The sequence below is a fragment of the Channa argus genome, chromosome 24 (genome assembly GCF_033026475.1).
Source record: "Channa argus isolate prfri chromosome 24, Channa argus male v1.0, whole genome shotgun sequence".
NCBI classification, from domain to species: Eukaryota; Metazoa; Chordata; class Actinopteri; order Anabantiformes; family Channidae; genus Channa; species Channa argus.
The window spans coordinates 3,680,466-3,699,571 of NC_090220.1; the positions used below are offsets into that span (position 1 = coordinate 3,680,466).

General features: G+C 41.0%; 1 protein-coding gene across 3 annotated transcripts; it reads left to right on the forward strand.

The window, feature by feature from the left end:
* Positions 1-17,764, forward strand: LOC137109016 (protocadherin alpha-C2-like). Of its 3 annotated transcripts, none has more exons than XR_010912261.1 (5): positions 1-2,819; positions 4,574-4,632; positions 7,966-8,051; positions 13,113-13,234; positions 13,610-13,747. XR_010912261.1 is itself a non-coding variant. In XM_067494321.1 (4 exons), the coding sequence occupies exons 1-4, from the start codon at positions 294-296 to the stop codon at positions 13,921-13,923; spliced, it is 2,985 nt and encodes a 994-aa protein (XP_067350422.1). In that variant the 5' UTR covers positions 1-293; the 3' UTR covers positions 13,924-17,764. The 3 variants fall into 3 exon arrangements, 1 of the variants encoding a protein (XP_067350422.1); XR_010912262.1 differs by having other exon boundaries at positions 13,008-13,234; positions 13,610-13,636; XM_067494321.1 differs by lacking the exon at positions 13,113-13,234 and having other exon boundaries at positions 13,610-17,764.
* Positions 17,765-19,106: the final 1,342 nt, after the last annotated feature.

Genomic DNA, 19,106 nt, shown 5'->3' on the forward strand with positions numbered 1-19,106 from the left:
TTGACCGTCTTGACGAATCTCACAGCTCCAGCGGCAGGGAAACACACCCGTCAGCAGCGCGCACTGGAGACAGAAAAAAAAAAAATAGAAAAGCGCATCACGGACAAAGGAAATATGGGCGCACTGGAGAGGATTCACATCAGACGGGTAACACAATGGAAGAACCGCTTCTGTTTCATTTACCGGGAGCCCACCGATTAGCCCACCTTAATGAGGTGCTGGGATGCAAGATACTGCAAGCTAAAAAGGCGGAAGGCTGCGTATAATCCGTCTGCGGATCCTATGAGCTTGCAATGGCTGTGGCGGGGATATGCAACTGGATAGGGAATACTGTGCCTTTTTATTGTGTGATATTCTCCGTGTTTTGTGGCCTTTCGTTTGGACAATTGCGATATTCCATTACGGAAGAAGTAGAAAATGGAGCGTTGGTCGGTGATCTGGCGCATGACTTGGGGCTGGATATTCGAAAGCTCGCCACCCGAAAAATTAAGGTAACCTCCAACAGCGGCAAACGCTACGTGATTGTCAACCCCAAAAATGGGAAATTACTTGTCAACGAAAGGATCGACAGGGAGGCACTGTGCGATTTATCCAGCACCTGCCTCCTCAATCTGGAGGTGGTGGTCGAAAATCCCACGGAGGTGCACCATGTCGAGGTGGAGATTGTAGATGCCAATGATAATGCGCCGCAGTTCCCCAGAGACGAGTATCAACTGGAAATCACCGAATCTGCTTTACCGGGGTCTCGTTACCCGATTGAAAACGCCGAGGACCCAGACATTGGCTCCAATTCAGTTCGCATATATCAGCTTAGCGCAAACGACCATTTCGCGCTGGTGTCTAACAAGCCCTCAATAAACTTAAAGCACATCGAGCTTGTGCTCAAAAAGCCCCTCGATCGTGAACAGACGCCTTACCACCAATTAATTCTAAGTGCTGTGGATGGTGGGACGCCAGAGAAAACAGGAACGGCCAAAATCAATATCCGGGTGCTGGATTCAAATGACAATGTTCCCTTGTTCGACAGCTCGGTGTACAAGGTGAAGCTGTTGGAAAATTCGCCCAAAGACAGCCTGGTAATTAAACTGAATGCAACAGATCTGGATGAGGGCACAAATGGAGAGGTCTATTACTCCTTCAGCAGCTACACCCCAGAGAGAGTCAGGCAGATGTTCAGCATGGACACTAATACTGGAGAAATAAGAGTGAGGAGCAATGTTGACTATGAAGAGACCAATTCCTATGAGATGTACATCCAGGCCATGGACAAGGGACCTGGGGCTGTGGCAGCACACTGTAAGGTCGTGGTAGAGGTGGTGGACGTGAACGACAACGTCCCTCAGATAGTGTTGTCGTCTTTGTCGAGCCCTGTGAGGGAGGATGCCCGTGCTGACACGGTGGTGGCCCTCATTAGCGTAACCGATCGAGACTCTGGTGCTAACAAGCAGGTGAGCTTAGAGATCCCAGCAGGCCTTCCTTTCAAGATCAAGTCATTCAGAAATTACTACACTCTGGTTACCTCAGCCTTTCTAGACCGTGAAACCACCGATGCCTACAATGTCACTCTGAGTGCCACAGATGGAGGAAGTCCTCCCTTATCCTCCCAGAAGACCATACAGGTGGATGTGGCTGACGTCAATGACAACCCACCACGATTTGAGCAGACTTCGTACACAGTCTACGTAGCTGAGAACAATGGGCCTGGGGCTTCTTTGTGTACTGTGAAAGCTCAAGATGCAGACATCAAAGAGAATGCACGCATCACCTATACAGTGCTCAATGACAACAACCATGGCATCCCCGTCACCTCGTATGTGTCGGTAAAGGCCGATACAGGGGAGGCCTATGCCCTGCGAGCCTTTGACTATGAGTCGCTGAGAGAGTTTCACTTCCAGGTCAAAGCCCAAGATGGGGGCATTCCTCCACTCAGCCGAGTCGCCACAGTCTACATCTACATCATGGATCAGAATGACCACACACCACTGATAGTCAACCCTCCTGGCAATGGCACGCGTTCCTTGGAGACAGTGCAAAAGAATGCAGAGCCTGGTGCCTTGGTGACCAAAGTGGTGGCATATGACGCAGACGCTGGTCCAAATGCCTGGCTGGTGTATGTGCTGGAGACAGCCACCGACCTAGACTTGTTCAAGGTGCATGAACACACTGGTGAGATCAGGACCACTCGAAGGATCCTGGAGGACAACTCCACCTCCTTTGCGCTCACCGTCCTGGTCAAGGATCACGGTCAGCCCGCTCTCACCTCCACCGCCACCATCAATGTGGCTGTCATGGAGGTGCCACCCAAAGTGGTTCCTGACCCCAAGAGGATCATACGACCTCACAGCACACTGCTTTTCTCCAATGTGACCCTCTACTTGATCGTGGCTTTAAGCGCCACCACCTTTGTTTTCCTGGTCACCGTGGTGGTGCTGGCTATTGTCCGCTGTCACGCCTACTGCACCCAGCCGGGGTCCTGCTCCCCTTGCTGTGTCTCACAGAAGCCCCCTCCAGATGGTGGCAGCAGCAGTGTGAGTGCCGGTGCAGCCGGAGCACAACCTAATAACAATGTGGTGCTTCGCAGAGACCTTAAGGTGGAGCCTCACTACATTGAAGTGCGTGGAAATGGCTCCCTAACAAAGACTTACTGCTACAAGACCTGCCTAACAGCCACCTCTGGCAGTGACACTTTCATGTTCTACAACACAGGACGTCCCATCAGTGGCACATGGGGGAGCGGCGCCGACCGCTTCTTCACCAGTGGAAGTGGATTTGTCCGCAGACTGAGTATGCCCGATGCCTCTCTGCAACTCTGCCCAGAGGTGTGTCACTCATTTCTTATGTTTACCGTTTTACACATTGCAGGGTCAAGAATCATCATGTTTACGTGCTTGTGGCTTTTTAATGACATTTTATTTAGTCGCAAAATAATATAAGACAAATTTTAATAGATACCAAATTGAAATTGAATTTAAGGTTATCGATGCAGTTTCCATTTATGTCATAATATTTGTCAGTGTTGCGTGTTGCTGCATGGTGATGATATTCCTGAATGTCAACTTTGATCCCCTCCAGCAATCAGCTGAATTCCTGCAGACCTCATTCCTTTTGTTCAGTTCTCACTTGCACTCCACAGTAGCTCAGCCCAGCCGAGCTCAGCACTCACACTGCATTAGTGTCAGTCCTGATGCTTTTTAAGGGTCCCGTGTTATTTCTGATGATTCAGAGATTTGTGCTTCAGTTTGAAGTTGTCATCGCAGCAGGTCATGCAGTCTCTCTTACTTGCTCATTCTCTGTGCATGTGGGTAGGATTTGTTTGTGTCTGTGTGAGCAAGTGAAACTGTTGCACCGGAGCTGGTGGGGTTAATTGATATTTAGCAAAAGAATGAACAGCCACATAAAAAAATGCTATTATATTAAAGTAACAAAAAAATATACTCTGCACCATTTGTGCATGTCGCTTAAGCCTAGTTTGAAGGAGTTTTCATTTGACTTTAGCTACATTTTCTTGTTAAACATGTTATGCAAAGTGTTATCGACAAAAAGTGTATTAGTGAAAATGAAATAAAACTCCGGCCTATGTTTGTCTGCCCTGGAAATAAGAATTACTCACTGAGTCTTGGTTTACCAGCAGAAAATACTCCCATCTGAGAAACAGAATGTGCCATCTTTATCTGGGACACTTGCTGCTGCCTGAGCAGGTTTGTGTCTTAAACACAGATTTTCTTATTCAGCCTTCTTTGAATGGAAGGCTGCAGCCCACATGATCCTGAGAGGTTTTAGAATTAGCTGCAATACAAATTCTTCACTGTTATTCCATGCAGGGGGATGTGCGCGGCACTTACTCATGTGAAAAGTCATGAAATGGTTGAGCATTATTATTTGGACATAAAAAGTTTAGCTCAAGGATTTTTGCCCGATGAGATTCATGTGGTTCTTTAAAGCTAAATAACTATCAGCAAAACGTGGCTATTATCAAAGACAAATGAATAGGAGTTACTACTACTTACAGACATACCACAAAATTGTCTTACATAAAATCCCTCACATTTCCAATATGATATTGTGTGGTTGCCCCAGCGATGGTGGCTCTTGCTTGTTTATTTTTAAAGGCGAAGATTTCCAGAGGGCTGCTTGTAGCACTCAGGCCATGTTCATCAGGTGCCGACAGATTCGCTCCTGTTGAATGCAAACACATCAGTCTGTATAAACACCCCACCACTCAGGCAAAGGGCACATCTCTCTCAGCTGTCACATTTATTGAGTCACGAAGTGAGAGACTGTCCAAAAGCTCATCAATATGGCTTTCAGTTGCTGCCCTTTTAGAAGTCCTTGTGTGGATATCAATATGTATGTGTGTGTGCTTGCAATGGGGGACATCACTGCAGTGTTCCTACCACGTCCAGAGCTGGAATGTGTATCATGATTAATTGATGAGACCATGGCCCAGCCTGGCTCTGCACTGTATGAGATCAAACTAAACTCATCCTCTTTCCTCCCTCTTTCTCCATCTCTCCATCTTTCTCTTCTTTTTTTTCCCTCCTCCGCTCTCTCTTTTTGCCTCTCCCTCGCTCAGCCAAAAGCCCCGAATGCTGACTGGCGATATTCTGCATCTTTGAGGGCAGGGGTGCAGAGGTAAGCACTTTCTGTCTTTAACTATTGTGCAACATTTGATCATTTAGAAAAAGTTACACCTATTATTTCTTCCTAGTTGTCCAAATCTAGTCTTTGCCACCATCATGCATGTTGCACTTTATCCCAGCTGCAGTGTTCTGAATGGCAACTTGCAAAATATGAACTGACATGTTGGACTTTCCAATGATACCTGCTCCTCACAATGACATCTACTGAAAACTGTAAAAAAAAAAGAAAAAAAGGGAACAACTTGCTCATCTCCCGTGAATGGATGCATAGCACTCCTTCCTTCCTGCAGTTGTAATACTATATAGGTCATCTGCATTCTGAGCATCTCTTCCCGCAGTTACAGTCTTTAAGCAGGAAGCATGAAGGACAAATGAGCTGACAATGACCTTTACTGAAAAGATCAAACCACGGGCAAAACTCGTGTGTGTGTGTGTGTGTGTGTGTGTGTGTGTGTGTGTGTGTGTGTGTGTGTGTGTGTGTGTGTGTGTGTGTGTATATATATATGTATATATATATATATATATATATATATATATATATATATATATATATATATATATATATATATATATATATATATATATATATATATATATATATATATATATATAGTGTCACGTAACCATGACGTTGATTAACAAGTTGTGCAAGTGTTGCTGGTGGTTTGATATTTTTTTAGTTTGTGTCCCCACTTCTGTTTTGCTGACAATTACCTTTGTCCAGAGATAAGGGGAAAATTTGTAAAAACTGTCAGCAGAGGACATGTTAGAATCCATTCATACTTGGAATCCATATATACAAATTGCTGGCTGTATTTAAACGCCTTTTCTCATTGGAGCAAGGCCTTATAACACTGAAAGGGAACTTTTACTACAACCTGCAGTTGTTTCAAATCCACATGTGCTGCTGTAATTCAACAGAGTGCAGTTATTTCCCAACAGCTTTTTAAAATGTGGGCCACAAGTTTATCTGGGGTATTATTTCAGATTGGTGTGTTTTCAGTTCCCTTCCTAAACAGTATTCGCAACTGCGGTTTGTCTGAGCAACATGTAAACATTCTCATTAGCTACGTTCTGCAAGTTGCTAAAATTCAAATGTTACCACAACAGATAATTTTTTTTTTTTTTTGCTTCTGTAATGAAGTGCTTTGCTAATTTGATATGCACACAGCTGGAATGTCATGGACTAATGAGTTTTTCCCCCACATGTCTATCCTTTGTACTGAATTTTCATAATTACATGCTAACAATGCTTACTGCTCGGTTGTGCAGTCTTCTGCTCTCTCTACGTTTGATTTAATTGGATATTAGTGTTAATTTCTATGGTGCGAAGGGTATCATAATGTGCATCGTGCCATCAAGTCACTGTAACATGACATGGATTAACATCAATCATCACTGCAATTTGCCACTGCCATCTCGAAAATGGCAATGCCAGTAACACACACAGGCATTAAGACAGCTCACATTAACACTTAACCCCGACACAAAGGTCCTGTAATGTCTCACACTGCACACGGCTTGTGCCACCTGCGTTACTGACCCACATTCCTTTTGTGATCACTCAGTGTAGAAAACACAAGTTATATTCTCATACATTGCAATAGCACCTCTGCTTATGCAAACGCTTGAGAGTCACACTGCTCAGAATTTACATGGGTACTTTATATTCATGGCAAATCCCTATTCAACATAATCAGTGTGTAGCAGTTTGGGATATGATTGCTGGATGTGCTGCATTGCAGAGGCCCCAGACAAAGTAGATAATCCATACAGTAAGCTATATTCATTAATATTGTATGGGGGTAAATGTCTAACTACAATAGAAACTGCATGTATTATTTTGGCTTGGTTTTACTCCAATATTACATATTTTAAAATTACAGAAGCATTTTTTACTGACTGTATTGTCCAAACGGAGCCGTGGTATTTTTCGTTGTGACTTAACAACACAAAAATGTCCCGACAGTCCTATGAAATAATGTTAGCAGTCTGTGAATGGGCGGCCATATTGCTCCTGCAAACCCACAAAGTACACTTACTGTAAAAGGACATTTGAACTGTTTAAGACACATCTGAAGAAGACTGCATTAAGGCCAATTATAAGAAAAATAAGCAGTTTCTTGAAATTGTAAATCAATTGTAAAACTATTTTAGTAGGACCCCAGATTAAATATATAAACCTGACATTATGCATAATATGCCTTCTTATATACGGATCTGGTATATCTGGTATAACAAGGCAAATTTTGTTACTCGCGGACAAGAAAGTGGTTATCAGTCATAATTTGGGAATTTGTTCATTCATTAGGATACTAGTTATTATTTTAAACAATTTGCAATTTCGTCTGAAAAGAAATGTCAGTTTTCCATGTTTAAATACGCATCATAGAAAGTTTTCCAGTAAAAGTTTTCTAAATATCCATTAACAGTGAAATGATCTACTCCGTGGTTGCTCCAAGAAGAGTTCACAAAAGTGCATCAGCTGTTTTTTAAACCTAGTGCAAAAAAACCAAAAACAGCATCTGAAGCATCAAGAACTTAACTTGGCATCCTGAGAGTCGACGTTGGGCTTGGAGTGTGAATTTTTTATATTTTTATACATTGGGTGTGATAGAGTGCCCTAGTTTTTCTACACATATTTACCATTTATTAAAATATCGCCATGCAGTTTAGCTGAAACCTTTTAGAGCACATCATTAATAATGTATGATACATAATTCCACAAATAAACGTAAATTGTTTTCAGTAGGTTCACTGATGAAATAAAAAAACTAAATAAATAGGTTAAATATGTTTTTTGCCATTTTGAATGGTGAGGAATGTCAGATTATGCCAAACACAGACCACAGCACTGTAAACTGCTAATATACAAGATCTTCCTTAGCTGCATTTACCTTTTTTCTCTTCCTGTTTACAACATTTACAACCTATTCATAGACAAACAATACTTAAAAATATTCAGAAATATTGACATGCGTTATGTTAAGTCCGATGCCGATAGAAGCAGCTGCAGTCTGTTTTAAGAGAACAAAGCTCCAGCAGCACATCGCAGGCGAGTGGATGAGTTGGATGAATGTGTCAAAGTCACCTTTCACCTTTGTTGACATGATGACCGAGTAAATTCACAGTGATCTCAAGGGGGGCTTCACTGTCGGTGTGCAGTGTTAACATGCCTTTCCAAATGGGAACATTCAACATTACTATTTGAGAGGAGGTTTTGGAAATAATGGCAACTTTTCAATGACTTAAGGAGGAAATGACTATTTGGTAGAGGTCAGACCTTTGCACATAGACCTTTATTTTGTATTTTTCTGTCTTTCAGTTCAGTTCACATGGAGGAGTCCTCTGTGATGCAGGGGGCCCAGGGGATGCTCGTCCAGAACTGGCCCACTGTTTCCAGTGCTGCAGGTGAGTATAGCAGTTTAATGGTGACAGAAAACTCATATAAGAAACATGCATTTATCTGAAAAAGTATAGATTTACCCATTAAATTAAATGATGAATAAAGTTTGAGAAGGCAAAAAACCTCATTGCCATACAGTAAGAGGGGGGCTCATGAGTGTACTGCACTGTATTACTTTAATTGCACTGCAGGGAATACACCACTCTCTTTGGAATACTGAAACCCACCATAATATGTCCACTAATTCTGTATTAGTATTATGTGGTTCATTAGCTTAGCAGCCTGTCTGGAATTGGAAACACACTTTACCAAAGTCAGTCTAGCTTGTTTTCATTTCTATTATTTTATGCCAAGCTTAGCTAAGTTAGAACAATATCCCAGCTTTTTCCCCATATTTCTCATACCAACGTGAGAGTGGTGTCAAAGCATATAAGGATATTATAAAAGCATATCTCCTTTGATTGACAGTTAGGGGTTCAGTGTCTTGCCCAGAGACACTTTGACAGATAGCCAGGGACGGGGATCGAACCACTGACCCTGTGGTCCGTGGACGATTGTCTTTACCTTTACCTACGCACATTTAAAATGTTGAATTAGTCATGTTTTTTATTTTGGAATTTAACAAAATTGAGTACCTACATAATGTTAAATTCTAGCTTAGCTGAGCTGCCAAAAGCCTGGGGCCCATGTGCAGAGCCATAAATAAACAACTGCATCCTCCCATAAAAGCAACAAAAAGCATGCAGAGCTTCAGCCTAAGATACCAACTGTTTTTAATAAGAAATGAGTTGTCCTGAGTGGGTGGCCACATTCACAATGTGTTGCAGCAGAACATGGGTGTAAACAGAGCTGGTCTAGAAAATGACCTGGATGTCATCATTTACAGAAAGCTACTATTATGCTCAGAGCTATTGACTCAGAAAGTGTATGTGAGCTTTCAGTGGCTGACTAGAGGAATTTTTTGAGACTCCGATTTTGAGAGAGTGTTTGGAACATTGTGATTCTCAACTTCCAGCAGCCTGGCTTCCATTCATTGATTTTCTTTCTAGCTGCAGGAATTAGAACATAGGTAGAGAGTTGAGGGGGAAGGGTAGCATCAGTCAGTCGCTTGACGAGTCAGTGACAGATTATGTCTCAATGTCAGGAAACATGCTCATGTGAAGACTTTTCAGGAGGTCTGAGAAATTGTTCAGGATACAAGCCAAGAAACATGTTTATCTTTTTGCAGCTGATAGATGAACGGTCCTAGTCCCTCAAATATTGTCTTTAAGCAGATTGTATGTTGCAAACTGCAGATGAATCAGGGCAACGTTGCATTAGGAAAATTATTTTTCAGTGGTAAAACATAGACATATACTGGATTGCAGATCCATCGTCTTTGCTATGCATCGATGTGGAACCATTTTTTTGACACATTTTCATGTCTGCACTGAATTGTTATCAGGATGAATTTGTCTGATATGCTGTGATGTATCTAAAAGTGGCATCCTCAAAACTGTGTTTATGTAAGTGACCCGTGGTAAGAGGAGACATTTGTGCAAGGCCAGAGGGGGGCTGTGTGGTGGTGGGCTACTATCAGTAATAAGAGAGGGTCATGATTAAAAAAGGCAGATTCTGTAACATTTAAAGGAGTTCTGGAGATGAAGAGCAGAGGAGACATACAGGGGGATGGAGAAAAAAAGCGAGGTGTTGGGGGATGGAGAAAGAGAAAGGTTAAGAGAATTGGCAGGTTCCTGCAGTAGTGTTGTTGCTAGGGAACACCATGTGACCTGTTGCCTGGAAACACTGTCTAACTGAGAGATTGCTGCAGCAGCCGCACCCTCCATCAGCAGGGAGTGGGCGAAGGCAGTTTCCATGGCAACCACTCATATCTCTGAATGGATGAATTGGAGACAGGAAAAAAAAAGAAGGAATAGGGAGCAGAAGTGGGAAGGGGAACGACAAGGGCAGGTATTAAGAAGAAAAAGAGGGCAAGAAGTAATTTAGAGGGTATAATGTAGGAAAGAATAGCTGGAGCTCACACAGAACACATGTGTTATAATGCATATATTTATTATACAAGAACTGCACAACTGTCAGATTCTGTGCATGTGTTACAAACCACCAGAGGATTCATTTTAGATGGAACTGGTATCTTGGACTAGACAGAAAATAGCGTAGCCTATTTTAAATGTAGGACATCGGGTTAGATGAAATGAGGCTTCAGACACCCACGTAACTACATCAGGTGTCATGGCAACCTCTTCACAAGGAGCTCCATTGTGCTACGTACCAGCTGTTAATCTGCTTCGGACTTGTGTTTGCTGTTGAAAATATAGGCTAATCTGAAGCAGTAAAAGAGTTACACAGAATCCCTCATGTTAGAGAAGTGGTAGCATAGATGAAGCCAAGCAAAGCTTGTCCTCTGAAATGTGACATGACCTGCTCAGTAGGAATTAATTTTTCATATGCACTCACTCACATGAATATCTCAGATTAAAACCTGGGCCGGACTTCTAATCAACAATGTCAGCGATTCGGATGTGTCACAGCCAGCGCAGAAAGGCCTAGCATTTCCTAAGACAATCAGACAATATCCACTTGATAAAACTCTGCACAACCTCTTCACATTTTTGCTCAGGTGATAGTGTACAGTTGGGGTATGAACTGCTGTGAGCGGAACACAGTAATTATAATGCAGTTTGCAGGATCACTGCCGGTCCACTCATCTTGCATCCATTTCTGCATTCTTAAGCTTTACAAAGAAATAAGAATCTAAATAATCAAGCATCCTAAGTTTAACTATATATGGGTCTTGTATTTTCTACCATGGTAAATTGTGCAGTTTTAGTTGGTTGCATCCTACCAATGATGTTCTGGCCAAAATCATTAGATGGTTGAAGAATATGACATGCATACTTTGATCAAATCAAGATCTCTTAAAAATAACCAAATGTGTCACCACAGTCGAATGTGTCTTAAGCACACACTTAATGACTGTGCGGCCAATTATGAACGGGATTCAGTCGTGGCGACTGATCAGACCTAGTGGGTCCTGGTCAGAGCCAGTCTGGCTCAATCGGAGCTGACAGACGGCAGAGGCAGTCATTAAGTGTGTGCTGTCTAAAGAGACCCAGTCTCAGCCGGTCATTTTCACGAGGATTATTTTATTGCTGACTGCTGACGTCAGTACGGAGGCAGACCTAGTCTAAGTACTGCTTTCCGTGAATGAGCGTGAATGTTTTATAAAGTTATTTTTACCTTAATTTCCCTCTTCAGCTCTATAGTCCGCATTGCTCTCGCTTTTACATCTGTGATTTGGCTTCTTGTCTTTTGTTCATTTACCCACAAATTGTTAAGTTAAAAAGTCAAAGTTCCATATTTGTTGTAGCACAAGAACACACGGGGATGGATTGTAGGATGTCCAGTCGTTCCCGACCAGTCGTTAAGCGTGTTGCCAACAGTCCGTCGTCAGATGTGTTCCACTTCCAGACTGTCAGAGACTAGAAATCTTTGCTAGTTGGCGGAAACAGTCTTTATGTGTGAACTGTCTGGTCTTTGCCAGTCTTCAGGTGTGTCCCCAGCTTTAGTCTATTCCGGACCATCCATTCTCCACAATCTTTATTAGTAAAGATTTATTGTAGCAATGCTATTCCAGAGCTGTTCCTGGCTGGGTGGTACTTTCTGCTCTGGGAGACTCACAATGGCCACGTTTTGATTATGCATAATATGATGTTTTGAAATATACCATTTTCCTTTAATGGCAATATGACCTTTCCCCTAGCACCATCTAACACAACACATTTACTGTGTTTGTTTTCTGTGAAGTCATCTTGAATCTGCAGTAGTCTACAGGTGTTTATCCTGGAATAATGACTTCCGATACGGTGGTCACACGGAAACTGTAAAAATGAAGGGCAAACAGTAGATGCAAAAAGCTGTCGACAGTGCTTTAAATCACTTTCCTTTAAGTAGCAGCATCAGGTAACAGGAAGTAGCGCGTCAGTTACATAACATAGAGGTGCATGGTGCACTGCAGTATTGGCTCAGATAGCTGTGTTTTGAACATCTCCTTTTCTTACAGATCTTTTCATTGTATTCGAGAAGATGTCCTCCTGCAAATGAAAAGTCATCTTCCTTCTCTAACCATTGATAGCAGTTAAATGGGACTTAAATAGCACAATCTCTTCGTGGGTTTAATACCCAGATTAAATGCAGACAGACAGACCACGTCATCAAATGTCATAATCCTCAATAACAGACAGTATTTGAGCTGTAACTCCACTAATGATGATATAGGATGATCTGACACTGGCTAATCATTAAACGAGCTAAATGACACAGGTCAGTTCACTACAGTTGGCATTTTTAAGGCTAATATGTAAAACATGTAACATGTGACAACATTCTAAAAACCAAAGCCAAGATACAGTATATATGGGTTTTCCTGAATACTAAAGGCTGGTTCTTCTTGTTCATGTGCTATTTATTTTAGTTATGGTAAAAATGAACAGTTCTATTTTTAAATATGTATGTATATCGTATGTCATTGCTAGGTTGCCAAATGCAATATTGCAATTCTCCAGCAATAATGCAGAGCGACAAAGTGACAAGTGTGGTAATATACATTGCAATAACAGTTCTCACAGCTTGTACATGTAATATAATATGTAAATTATTATACTCAGTGTACTTGTTGTGAGGACTCAATGAGACACTGTCCATATGGACAGTGTGTATTTTCAAAAAAGTTTACCTTCCCATGAGACTTTGGTTGAAACCTTTTAGCTCTCGAGCAATGTCATAAATAGCCTACAAAGAAAAACAGATTTTTTTTTTTGCAAGGCCTGTATTGGATCTAAATAAAATCCAGACCGAAAGTAGGTCAGCACAGAGGGAACTGGTGTGTGCAAATAACCCCCCCCACATTTTTCTCTCTCCCCCTCCTTCTTTCTCTCTGTTTCTCTCATCATTAACATCAGTAAACTTTTGACCTTAATATTCGCGTTCTTTTTACTTTACATGATGTTATTTTCCACTGTCTGTTTCTGGCCTGCTATCTGGGGTCCTTTCTCTTTCATATCCAGGTTTGTGCATTAAAGGTTGAATCCCTTTCTCTGGCTTACCGTAAGAGTTGGATTGCGGTGCTGCCAACATCCAAATACAAATACAAATTACTTTGCCAAGTTAAAGGTTTCATGGTTGAAAGGTTAGTGCCCGTCAGTGTTTCCTCCTGTGGTCTCGGTTACTGTTACTGTTACTGTCCTGAAAATATCCATTCCCCATGGCTTTTGCTCTCTTGTCAGGCTATCTCTCTCCTCGCTGTTACATGAATTTGATGTATTTGTCACATGTATGAACACAAGACCACAGACCCAAGTAAAGGAAAATATGACAATTGAAAATGTGCAAATTGCTTGTGACTGGTATGGACTTCCTCATCCAATGCTCAGCATAAAAACAACTGAACCTACTTTATAAAATATCAAATTAATCATTCATTAGAGTGGTTGTTTCAATAAATGCAACATTTAGCCAGACTTGAAATCTTTTCCCTTTGTTTTTTTTTGTCATACCTGTATAGATGGAGAGGGTGGTGGAGAGCTTTCTCCCCCAGTGGGAGCTGGAGTCAACAGCAACAGCTGGCACTTTAGATACGGCGCTGGACAAGGCTACGGACCACCTCAGCCCCTGAAGCCAGGAGAAATTCCTCCTGAAGCCTTCATCATCCCTGGATCCCCAGCCATCATTTCTATCCGCCATGATGCAGGCCCTGTGGACGACAAAGGTGACTTCATAAGCTTCGGCAAGAAGGAGGAGGCCAAGAAGAAAAAGAAGAAGAAGAAGGACAAGAAGGACAAGAAGGATAAAGGAAAAGATGATGGGGGGGATGAGTAGAGGAGAAGGGTTGATTTGAAAACAGAGCCACCATCCAAGCATCATCCCAATTGCAGAGCCCAAAAAAGCCAAATACATGTTGAACCATGGGAGCCTACTTGCACCACATTTGCATAGACATTGTATAGTGGCCAAGCTCTGGTAAGACCCGGCCTGGCTCCCCACCCCATGCGAACTTGATAAACAAATGTTTCACTCACTTTCTTGGCTCACTCGGTCCACATTTGTGGCCTATAAAAGTCCAATGTTTATGACAAACAGATGTTCCACATCGAAAGGCTGGACCAAATTATAACGTGAATTTGCTTCCCCCCCCAGTTTGTACAATAAAAAACAAAAACACCTAAAAAGGTGTACTAGTTGTATCTGACCATTGTCAGCTGAGGCTGCGTGTGTTGGCATCTCTGCCTTTATGCAGCCCCGTTTTGTTTTGGCTCACCTAGTTGGAGGTGAAGTGGAAGCCTAACTTAAAACTGAAACAGAAGCTTTTGTCTTCAATATTATGGAGGCCTTGTAGAAATTCAGAAAATGTGGTCTTTTGTAAAAAAATAAAATAAAATAAAGAAGAATATCTATAAAAATGAGAAGTAACAGCATGAGATTAGCACCTTTAAGAGAATGAGGTGACTGAGACAAGCAGGACCACTCTCATAAAGAGCTCTGTTTCAGTGTAACATAGCACATTGCAGAGGCTGAGGACCTGGACTGGTTTGCACCAACTATGCGCAAGTTTGTTCCCAGATTAGATTATAATGATGATGGCTTCATAACTGCGAGTTCATTTGCATTAAGCAAATATTAAATTGGATTGTACCATGGGTAATAAGACGGGGCATCTGTAGCTGTAGCTAGTTGTAACAATAAGATTTGAAGTGAGTAGATAAATAGTAAGACCGTTAACGTTGCTGATGGGCACAAAGCATATGGATTTGTAGTAGACTAGATTCATGAAAAATTATGATTGGTGAATAGTATTTGACTCTCAAAGGACAATACAATTTTGCAAGTTTTAGTCCATTCTCTACCAATCATGTTCTCCAACCAAACTACCATCACTAACATTTTTCAAAACTTACCATTGATGTTTTGATGTATTTTTCCTACCTTCCAGGCAGCCATTGTTTCTTTGTTCATTGTACTATAACACCAAACCAAATTAGCTTAGACTGAAAGCTCGAGTGCTGATTTTTTATTTTTTTTTGTTTGTTTTTTACAAAAAAACTGCACTGCATTAGGCAATAGCATTGGCAAAATTACAAACTTAATCCCAGACATGATTTAAGGTCACGGGTTAAGCCAATCTCAGATTTTACACTGTATGGGATACTGTGGGAACCAGATTCTGCCTGCTAGAAGGAAAGACACATTGAAGAATATAAAAAGTCAAGTGGACGATCAATAATGTGAAAATGGACAGAAACATTCAAAAACAGTGCAATAGTCCTTCAAGTTGCAAAATAACTTGCGACTACAAAGTGAAAAAAATTGTTTTTTTTTTGTGCAGAAAGAAAATCCTGCTTTGTTGTTAGTGAGTGCAATTATGTGACTTTGTATCATTTGCACCTGCTTTATTGCTTGCGTGACTAGTTAATTGTTACTTGAGGTTATGTTGTAACAGGTTTTTGTGGTACTACTGCTTCTATTTTAGCAACGTGCGAATCCGGATTAGTGTCTATTTGGAATATAACTCGGGAACCTACGTGCAGCTGATGCAACCGGCCCCTGACCTTGCCTCATCTATTAGAGTATGGCACAGGTCAATGGGGGTCTTAATCCCACGGTGTATTAGCACATCCAGTCTGACACACACATTATTTTAGACAAACTTGGTCTCATACACATATGTCACACAGACTTACAGTACACATGAATACTTAAGACAAACAAAAATACTAAAAGGATACGCACCCCTCTCTGGAGATTCCTGTTTCAAGACTGAAGGCCAGTGCCACCCTTAATATTGGAGTGTATTACATGGCCAGGGATGCAGGAACGATGCTTGTTGCTTCATTTCTGTTTAAGCCTAATCCCTCTACTTCTGTCTTTGAATGTTATGTAGTTGTTCTTCAAGCCCTGCACCACTGCCTGTACTGCTTCAGTGCTTGTAGGATTTGCTTGCCCGCTGCCTGTTTTCTTCCCTCCGCTCTTGTTTCTTCGGATCAACGTAGTTGGTGCGACATCTCTCAAGCCACTCTCCTCCAATGAACTGTGCCATTATAACACGGAAGCATTTGTGTATTTGCATATTACCACACAAAACACACACACAGATGCACACGCGCTACAGATGTACACGCACATAGACACCACATGCATCGTTCGTTAGGTTCAACTTCAACTGGGTTTAGGTGCTTTTGTCAGACTGTCTCTTCTGATTGCTCGTTGTTGACAGCTCTGTCATGTCTCCCATTGGTTCCAACCGTTGCATTGTAAAAACATCTGACAGGACGCTGGATACTGAGAATATGCTGTACTGGATATAATGAGACAAGATGAAGGCAAAGTCATGAAGAGAAGGCAGGAAAAAAAAGCACTTGTTGTGCAGTGACAGACACCACAAGAAAGTTAATGGGCAAGTCATTTCTCTTTAGCCATTAGAGATAGTTGATCAACCTAAACCAGTTACAAAATAAGTAAGCTTGATGCAGCTAAGCAGCAGTAGTAAAAAAAAACAACGCTGACTTGGAACGATGAATGCTTTTATGAGTTAATGGAAGAGAAACGCAGCTACCGTAGCACTGTCAATGAAACAGCATTAGGAGGCAACCACACGCAAGATGATACCAGAAAAGAGCGCAAAGATCTAAAAAAAATAATTCTTTGCTGGTTTAATTGCTGCTCATAAACATTAGAACCAAGACTGCTGTTGAAGAGACCCATGTGTGCTGGTCCCCTCCCAGTGTGAATTCCCTGGTTCTCGTATGGTAGACAACCGCATTAACGATAATGAGGGTAAGTGTCAGGCATTTTTTTTAACCATCATATTACCAATCACAGTAAGGGTATATAGGTGCTGCTATCAGGCTCAGTCCCTCTCATGCACATATTTCCTCCTCCCTGCCCTGTTCTTTGGGTGTATTTCTGTGCTGTCAAATCACCAAGTGACTGTTTGCATGTTATAAGCAAAGGAAACAGATACTATATAGATACTATATAAACATAGGTATGTTTTTCCATTGGGAAATGCGTATTAGAATACAAAGACCTCTGATACACATTCTCAAAAACAATACACATGCTGTACAATGAAAGACCCACACTCCATCCATAAACATACACATACATATACGCTGTTGCGTGCAGTAATTTTGTGGAAAAACCTAAAATAATCAAATTTTTTAAAATCCTGTTGAAAATGAATTTAAACTTCTAGATATACATAATGCTATTGTGTTATGCTCTGAAATGCCTTTTTCTTCTGTTTTTACCCTTATGATTTCCATAGATAAGAAAAGTAATCCTTAAACTTGTGTTAACCGTTGAAATGACGATGAAACAAACACTGTTGTGAAATCAAATCATTTACTCACTGTCCGTTATCTATTCCTTTCCCAGTAAAAAATAAAAACGAAAAAAGGAAGAAAAAAAAATCTAAATATATAAAATGTCAAAAAAAAAAAAATACAGTTTACGTATTCTCTGCTTGTGTATAGTGAATGTTCCTCAGTCGCTGGGTGAGGCAGTGACACATGCCAGTTGACTGTGACAGTGCAGATCTGTTAATAACTTTTTTTGTACACCTGCCTATCATTGTAAAGGTGATAATAGTGATTCTTATGATTTAATCAATCTGGTACTGTGTTTTGTTAATAAGTCACAAATAAAGTTTTTCTTAAATATCTGTAGCTGTGTATTGGCTTGACTTGAGTTACAGTAAGAGCTGCGGGCTTTGTTTTTATCTGTTTTGTCCTAACTGTCCCTTTCATGCGACAGGTTACTCAGTTTGGACCAACGACCGAATTATTTCTGTATTTTAGAGATATTTTGAACACACAGTTGAAAACACAATCTAAGCGAGAGTTTGTTTTAAAATACTCTAAAATCTGTCAAAGACATAGACAAATAGTTTTGTAGGCATGTGATCAAACATCAAGTCCATTCAGTCTGTAAAGATCAGCAGTGTGGGTCAAAGCTACTTTGACTTAATAAATGTAGCTCTGACAGGCACCGGTTCTCAAAGCGTGTAGATGTTTATCAGTACAGATTATTTAGTACTGTAGCTACTGCTACTACAAGTGTGGATGCTGCTGCCTTCACATTAAAGGGGCGACTTCAAATATGCTCAACTTGCTGTCTATGGCTTTAGTTTAGGGTGCAAATGTACACTAATGTTTTTAAACTTCCCTCTGACTTGTATATTAAAATAATCATCTGGTACTAACTGAAAAACCACATCTAGATGACATCACCTGGAGGAGTTTTTCATCATTAAAAGTTCTGATGATGTCATCTGGAGGAGCTCTGGAAAAGCAGGTTGACCATGATTACAACCTTCATAGTTCACAGATCATAATGCATGGCTGTAAGCTTAGGTGGACTCCTTAGAGGGGCAACCCAGAGGATGCTAACATTTTTTTTACTCTATTATGAGGTTTTATCTGTTTCTCAAATTTCTATATTAGAGCTCCGGGAAAATTCTTGTGCAACTTTGATTCTATTATGCACATACTTATGCCTGAAAGATGCGAGCAGTTCATGTGAGATCCAAATACACTTTTCTTTGTGAATTTTTATTTTGAGATTCTGATGAGATTCTCAAATACTTCACAGAAAGATTTTGGTTTAGCCAAAGACATATTTTCGAAAGTTAAGACATTTCAAGCAATGTTGTATTAAATGTTGTATTACACTTCTACGTACAACAAACAGTGTAGGAAGTTAATCAATGCTTTATTACAAACTCACAGCAGAAGTCAAATTAAATATCGGAACAGTGCACAATGACAAGTTTCAGTGAATAGAGCACGGTTAGGTTCTGACAGAGATCTTCATCAGTCGTCAGTAACTAAACACCACCAGGCACCATAGCAGAACACAGTCCTTACTTGGGTAAAGTGAGTTGTCAACTAATTGCAGAGTTGATGATTTGTTTCCTGGTTTCTTCTTTGTCCTTAGCAAAGACACCGATCTTTCAGTTACTTTAATTTTCCATCCCATTTTCTTGTTTGTGATTCAGGATCACG